This window comes from Mirounga leonina, unplaced genomic scaffold, assembly GCF_011800145.1.
Source record: "Mirounga leonina isolate KUSES-001 unplaced genomic scaffold, KU_Mleo_1.0 Mir_114, whole genome shotgun sequence".
NCBI lineage: Eukaryota > Metazoa > Chordata > Mammalia > Carnivora > Phocidae > Mirounga > Mirounga leonina.
Window position 1 is genome coordinate 53,658,365 of NW_023270265.1, and position 7,430 is coordinate 53,665,794.

The 7,430-nt window shown below is 62.8% G+C and overlaps 1 protein-coding gene across 1 annotated transcript in view; it reads left to right on the forward strand.

The window, feature by feature from the left end:
- Positions 1–3,457: 3,457 nt before the first annotated feature.
- Positions 3,458–7,430, forward strand: part of ADGRA1 (adhesion G protein-coupled receptor A1) — a 34,094-nt gene continuing 30,121 nt past the window's right edge. Inside the window, exons 1-2 of the mRNA XM_035021010.1 lie at positions 3,458–3,763; positions 4,384–4,586. Coding sequence (XP_034876901.1) covers positions 4,584–4,586 — 3 coding nt within the window. The 5' untranslated portion in view covers positions 3,458–3,763; positions 4,384–4,583. The remainder of the gene's footprint in view (positions 3,764–4,383; positions 4,587–7,430) is intronic.

Here is a 7,430-nt window from a genome sequence, read left to right on the forward strand (position 1 = left end):
GACCCTGCTGAAGGCATGTCCTGTGCCCTCCGGGGTCAGGCCGCGCTCGTGCCCAGAAATGCTGTCCCCAGCGTCCCAGGGCCTCCACCTGCGCCCTCCCAGGGCCCCTGCTCTCAGGACAGGCGAGTCCGGCCTGAGACGTCAGTCCCCGGAGCCAGTCTCAACCCAGCGACCTCATATTTTTAGCAAGCGTCAGCGTGGGGGCTGGACGTTCACTATGGAGAGAGGGAAGGCGGCCCCTGCATTCCCTGAGCCCCATTGTGCCAGCTCTGTCGCCACTGACCTCCCGAGGCCACCGGTCAGGTCTTTGATTCCAGCCACACTGAGACCGATCTGGACGCCGTCCCACCACCCTCCCCCGGACTGTTTCCTCTTCTTCCACAAACGCCTGTGGGTTCCCAGCAGGTGCAGAGACACCCCGAACCCCAAACACGCGCCCTGGGGGTTCCTAGGACACTGGCCGTTCAGCATGGTGGGAGCAGTGAGCCAGCTCATTCCCGAGCAGCAGGGTGGGCTCAGCCCCCACAGGCCTCCCTCCCCGACAAGGCAGACCCACGCTGCAAGCCCCATGCGGCGCCTGAGCAGGCCGTCCGGCTGCCCTGCGCAGAAAGCACCAGCCACCCCCCTCTGCGTCAGAAGCAACTTTCCCGGGGCGCCTGGGCAGCTCAGTCATTAAGCGTCTGCCTTCGGCTCAGGTCATGATCCCAGTGTCCTGGGATTGAGCCCCGCATCGGGCTCCCTGGTCAGCGGGAAGCCTGCTTCTCCCTCTCCCACTCCCCCTGCTTGTGTTCCCTCTCCCGCTGTGTCTCTCTGTCAAATAAATAAATAAAATATTAAAAAAAGAAGAAGAAGAAGAAGAAGAAGAAACTTTCCCCAGAGGGAAGAAACCACGCTCAGTTGAGTGAATTGCTCAGGCATCTGATAGGAGGTCAGGGCTGGATGTCCAGAGATCAACGTGGCCTCCCCCATGGACAGAGGGCAGAACCACGCAGAATGTGCCAGAATAGTGGCCTTCCTGCAGGAAGCGGAGACTCAGTGCGGGAGGGATCCCCACCTACAGCGAGGCTCGTCCTGGACTGAACTAAGACGCCCCACAGCAGGTGAGGGGCACGAGTTCTCGGCACCGTCAGAGGGCCCGCATCCAGGGATGACTTGTTTTGTTCAGAAGATGAGATTTTGGTGCACTGGGAGGGACGAGGGTATAGGACAACCATCCCTCGTGGCCAGCCCCAAACTCCGCTCACCTACGAGAGCAGGCTCAGGGTGAAGGGGCCTGAGGCTCACCTGGGCAAAGTCACCCTGAGGCCATGGGCACAATGTGAGGGCACGTCTCCCTACAAAGCACAGTGCCTGTGACTTCCAGAGTACAGTCATATCAAGTGGGGTCCCTCCTGGTTCTCCAGGCTGAAGGTATTGTCTCATTAGAGAGAAGATCTGAGGCTCTCCACAATGGCCGGTCACACTGAGCCCTGGACCCACCCCGTCCCCGGCCCTCCAGGTGGGACCAGGCAGGCGCCACAACCCAGCAGCCAAGGGCGCCCGACTGCTCACACCTCTGTTTCCCCATCTCACAGGCGTTCGGCTCCATGCGGCATGCAGAGCATTGCTGGCCGTGTGCAAGGGGACAGCGACATCCCCAGCCCCCTCCAGACCCAGCAGCCCAGGTCTGTAGCAGATGCCCTTCCGTGGGCAGTCACGAGGCCAGGGCACCCGGAGACGCAGGGGCATTGGCAGGGTGGCTGTGGGTGGGCAGGGGCACCCCGCCCCTCTCAAAGCCAGAGGCCCTCACACATGGCTGCCCCAACAGCCCAGCAATTCCAAAGGGACACCCCGCACCTTCACCGGGGTCAACACTGGGATTCTGGGTGCAGCCCCCACTGGGTCCAGGCCACAGAGTTCAGGTTCTGGATGTGCCTCTCCAGGGCCCCCGAAGCACCCAAGGTGCTGGCTAGAGGGGCTCCTCCGGGACCTCCAGGGCCAGGCCGGCCCCCACCCTCTGCCTCCCAGAAAGCCACCTTTCCGGGATTGAAGAAGCCCCGGTTCGGGCCCTACAAACCCTGTTCTGAAGCCAGGGCAGATCACAGGCTCTTTGGGACACCACACAGGATTGTGCACAGAGCAAGACACTGCTGGTGACTGCAGGATGCCGGGGGCCACCAGCAAAACCCCTCCTCCGTGCCCTTCCCACTGCCCTGGGCATCAGTCCTTCTGTCATCTCTGGGCTGGGAGCCCCTAGATGGTGGCGAGGACCTGACCTGTGTTCATGTGGAGTCTTTATGGAGGGAACTGCAAGTGGACAAGCCCCCTGGGGCCACCCCAGCTTGGAGGAGTCTGGGCAGAACTCTGAGTTCACAGTGGGCCTTCCTGCCTTCCTCCTTGCCGTACTCATCCAGAATCACCAGCCAGGGCCCTCTCCCCTGGGGGAGCAATCCCAGGAAGCCAGAGTGGGTTGGGGCCTGAGGGGGGATGCCCACTGACACTCACTCTCTGGGCAATCGGAAAATCACTCCACCCTCTCGTTTCACAGCCCCTGCCAAAAGCCCAGGGCTCCTCACAGCGGCCCCCAAAAAGCACCAGGAACGCCCGTCTCAGAGGCGAGGTGCCACGGGTGAGAAAGCCAGGCCTGCAGAACCCCCCGTTAATGCTTTCTTCTTAATGATGCCCCCAGAGTCCAGGCCCAGACCCCCCAGAATCTGGAGACTCTCCGAAGCAGGAACCAGTGCCAGGACCTTCCAGCCCAGAGGGAAGAGCGTGGGTCTCCCCAGGGGCTCCTGAGTGCTGAGCATGGTCCCCAGGCCCCCAGCCACACCTTCCTGGGGGCACAGAGCTAGACCCACTGGCAGGGGTCCTGCTGGCCCGGCAGCCCACCCCCAAGCCTGGGTCCCTACCTGCCCTTCACCCCTCACCTCCCTTCTCGGCACCTGGCCCGTCACCGGGCTGGGGCCGGGACCCTGGATGGGGGCAGGGGCTCTCTCTGCATGGCCCCAGCCCATCCCCACCCGCAGGATCTCCCTGCTGGCTCACGCTGGGACAGACGCATGTGGGCTCCCCTTGGGGTGGGCAATTTTCATTTGAGAATATTGTATTATAAGGCCCATGAAAATTCCTCTGAAATCAATTTTCTTGCTCCCATTTCTGTGCCTGGAGCCCTCAACAGACACGGATTTCCCTTAAAAATAAATAAAATAAAACCATCCGGTCCTCCTTCCACCTCCTTTCAGGGAGATGTTTTAATGTGAGTTGTCTGATTCTGTTGGAAGCGGAGGCAAAACCTGGCCGGTTGTCTCTTTAAATCGGCTCTGCGGTGTGCCGGCCGCTCGGCCGGCTGGCTGGCTGGGAAGAACCATTCCCGCCCTGCCGCAGGGAGCCGGGCCCCAGTGCCCGCCCGCCGCCGCCATCAGCGCCTCCCCCATCCCCATGGTTACGGTTCCTGCTTCCCGGCCCGGTCCTCGTCCCCCGGCTGTCGCCCGCCCTCCAAGCAGGCGCAGAGGCGGCTCGCAGTCCCCACGCCGACTTCGGGAAGCCGCCTCCTGAGGATCGCATCGAATGTCTGCCGGTCCTGGCTCTGACTCATCCCCTCCGGTGCGGAGCCCAAGTCGCCGCGGCCAGGCTGCGGTCCTGCAATCTGTTGATAACTCCACTTGCTGGCTCCAGCCCGCTGCCTCTGGGCATGGAAACCCGTCCCCGGGGCCGGAGAATGCACCACACCTGGTCGGCACCGCGGACCACGGCGCTGCCGCTCCCGCAGCTTTTGCCAAAATAGGTGAGAAGTTGAGCTGCGTCTCTCCGGGGCCGCGCGGCGGGTGGGCCCCGGCAGGGAGCCGCAGGACGTGGCGGGCGAGGTGGGAGCCCGCGGCCGCAGCATCCATCCGTGCCCCCAGCCCCTCGGCCCGCGTGCCAGCCCGGCTGGGGCGGTTCCTGCTGCCCTGGGTGCCGTTCCGGATGCAGATGCCGAATAACTTTGGGCGCCACGGGGGGCATGCAGCCACGGCCCGAGGGGGACATCTGGGGGGCCACAGCGGCTCCCGCGTCTGCCGGCCCCGCTCGGGCTGCTCCTTAGGAGGGGGATCCAAGGTCTGCTCGGTGCTCCTGACGGAACCTGACAGACATGTTGCAGGGCTCTGAGCAGCCAGAACGCTGGGCTGAGCTGCTCGCGCCGGGTGGCCAGTGGGGAGAAGGCAGTGCGCCCAGGAGGGCAGCGTCGGGCTCCGCACGTCCCGCTCGAGGTCCCCAGGCCAGCACACAGCCTCTGTGTGCCCCGGGCGACCAAGCTCCAAGCCAGACGCTCCAACAGGCTGGCCGGGTGGATGGCCACGTAGGGCCAGCCCCGGGCTGAGGCCAGGGGACCCTCCACCCTGCCCTGACCCTGCCCTGTCTTCACAGATGGGGACAGACTCTTGACCCCCACCTGCCCCACCGTCGCCCTGAGGCACCTGGCCCGGGGCTCGACCCCACAGCTGCTGTGTGGGACCTTGACCTTCGGGACAGCCATGGAGGCTGGCGGGGAAGAGGGTGCCACATAATCGGCTCGGCGGCGACCCCACTCCGTCTGGCACTCACACTGCAGGAGCTTGGCAGGGCTCATGGTGAGTACGTGCCCCCACCGGGCAGCAGGGCCCAGCCACGCTGAGGGCGGCCACCCCTGTTCTTGGGGTGACCGTGTGGTCAGTTAGCAGCGTTGGGCCCCTGGTCTCCAGGGCTGCCAGCTGGCCGCTCGGCTGAGGATCTTACTAATTAGCAGGCGTGCCGCAATGTGGAGCCATGTAATCAGGGGAGGAGACGCTGTCCTGCGTCCCTCCCCAGGGCTCAGGTCCAGGACCCGTGAGACCTCCTCTGGTCCCTGGCGGGAGTCCCCGCCCCTCTGGTCCGAGGCAGTCATGTGGCCTTCCCACTGCAGCCCCACCAGCCCCTTCCCCTCAGAAAGTTGGCTGAACGGCAGGGAAACGTGGGGGGCTTCGGCGGCACGTACAGCAGACACGGGGAGGACGGTTCTCTCACCAGAAAGGGGGGCAGGGCGGCTGTCAGCGGCAAGCCGTCCCTAACGGGGACTTGGTGTGAAGGCTCGTGCCGCTTCGCGTGGTTGCTGCCGGCTTGGATTCCGGGAAGGCTGGTGGCCGAGTAAATAATGCATTGTGTGTGCGAGGCAGCGGAGGGCCCGGAGCGCGTGCAGGGAATGCCAATGGCCCCAGGACACGTGGCCGGCAGCAGCCCTGGCTCGGACACCAGCAATGAGTCAAATGCACACCCGATGTCTGCTCCCCAAGGGGGGGTCTGTCTGAGTCACTTGTTGGTTTCCTTCCTGTTCTGTTCAAGACGCCCAAACAAGGTCGGTATTTGTTGCCAAGACTCAGCATCGTCCACACCTCTGCTCCAAGCCTCACTGGCCAGGAGGGTGCCAGATGCCCTAGAGGTTGTGCATCCAGGCTGCTCCTCGGGAGGCTGCCAGCCTGGACAGGCCCCTGGCTTCTTAAGGGACCTCCTGTGGCCCCGAGGTGTCTTGCCCGACGTGCCTGGGGCCTCTAGGTCAGCCTGTTTCTCGGGTTTTCATCCTCAGGTTAGAGCCTTGTTTGCAAAGGGAACCTGTTGTCAGCAGACAGAGGGTGAACCAGGAGATGCTGCGGAAGGCTGGGGGCAGGGGCGGGACCCCTGTGCCTAAGCCGGCGGCCCAGGTGCCTCTTCCTATCTGACCCTGGCCCTTCCAAGCAGATCTGCCCTGCATCCCATCCCCGACCACTGCGTCCACATGCAGCGCTGCCCCTATTCCCAGCCACTGGACACTGGCCCAGTCCAGGACCGTGAAGACTGGTGGGTTACGCTGCCCAGAGGGTTTAGAATCTCAGCAGTTTGTTGGTTTTTTATTCTTGACAAATAACATGTTCACTGGAGAGTCTCCAAAAGAAACGTAGACCCAGCCCCCTCTGGAGCAGCTCTGGGGCAAGCACTTCTCCGCGTGCATCCCTGAGTCTGTCATGTAGACGCCCGGGTGGACGCCAGGGTGGCTATACCCCAGGGGCCCAGGCAATGCAAGGGCAAAGACCAGAGGCTGTGGCCAGCAGGGTGGCCCGGACCTGCCCACCCCACCCTGCCACACTCACACCACCCACGAGGCACCTGCCGTGGGCTGGCGGTCGGCTTCCCTGACACCTGAGGTCGGCAGCCAGCCTTCTGGCTCCTGAGTGTGATGACACACGGTCTCCTGGAGGCAGGTCTGGGGCCATGCTGACCCTCGGGTTGCACTGAGGCCCCTGTCCTCCCTTCTGGACGTGCGCCCCACCTGCCCTCGGCGCTCTGACCGTGAATGCACACAGAGCCAGATACTCCCCTGCGGGGCCTGCAGAACCCAGGCCACCATCACCGCTGTTAGCAAACAAAAGTGGACATGTATGTGCGGTGGCCCTGTTAGTGTTCGAATTCAAGCAGCGACCAAAACGTGTGTTCCTTTGCGCTCCATGATCTTCCGGGATCTTCACACTTACCTCCCCAAGGGAACGCAGTGACAGGCATTGGAAGAGACTAAGAAGTTGTCCAAAGTTGTGCACATTCTCCCTGTTTCCTTTCAGAGCATAGGTCTAGTGGTTCGCCTGAGGAGCAGTGTGGTCACTGTGAGGGAGGCCACGTTCATTCTGCACAAGCGCTGTCTTCCCAGCCACAGCTCCCGTGGCTGACGAGGCGTGGCGGGACTCCTTTGATCATTGGGACATCAAGCGGATCTGAGAGGAAAAGACTGCCTGCTTGCTAATGTTGAACCCGAGAGGGAGAGACCCCACTTTGGGGGCTTCTCTTTGATGTGGCCCAGAGCCAGCAGGTGCCAGCAGCAGCCAAGAACCCCGCAGAGCCCCCACTCGCTCTGAACTCGGGGCTGACCTCAGTGTCAGTGAAGACTATCCTTTGCCACATCCAGCAGGGGTTGGAAGCTGGGACAGGGTAAAAGGCAAGGCCTACTCTGTTGTGCTTGGAATGAAGGATCCCAAAGACACAGCATGCTCAGGACACCCCTTTTCTGCACATAAGCATCCCACATTAAAAAGGCAACAGTGGAATTAAAACCCCTGAAAAGAACAGGGGTAGATGCAGGGTGGCGATGTGGAAGCCTGGTGGTGCCTGCTGCCCTGCTGAGCAGGCAGGGGTCAGGGAGACCGCACCTGAGCCGGTGAGGACCCAGCCTGACCTGTGTGCACGCCACAGCTCATCTAGGCTGCGCCCTGACAACCCCAGCGGGCCACACAAGGTGTCTGTGGCACCTACAAGCACCTGCACGCACCTGCATGCACCTACAAGCACCTGCAAGCACCTGCACGCACCCACAAGCACCTGCACGCACCCACAAGCACCTGCATGCACCTGCAAGCACCTACAAGCACCCGCACGCACCTGCAAGCACCCACAAGCACCTGCATGCACCTGCACGCACCTGCAAGCACCTACAAGCA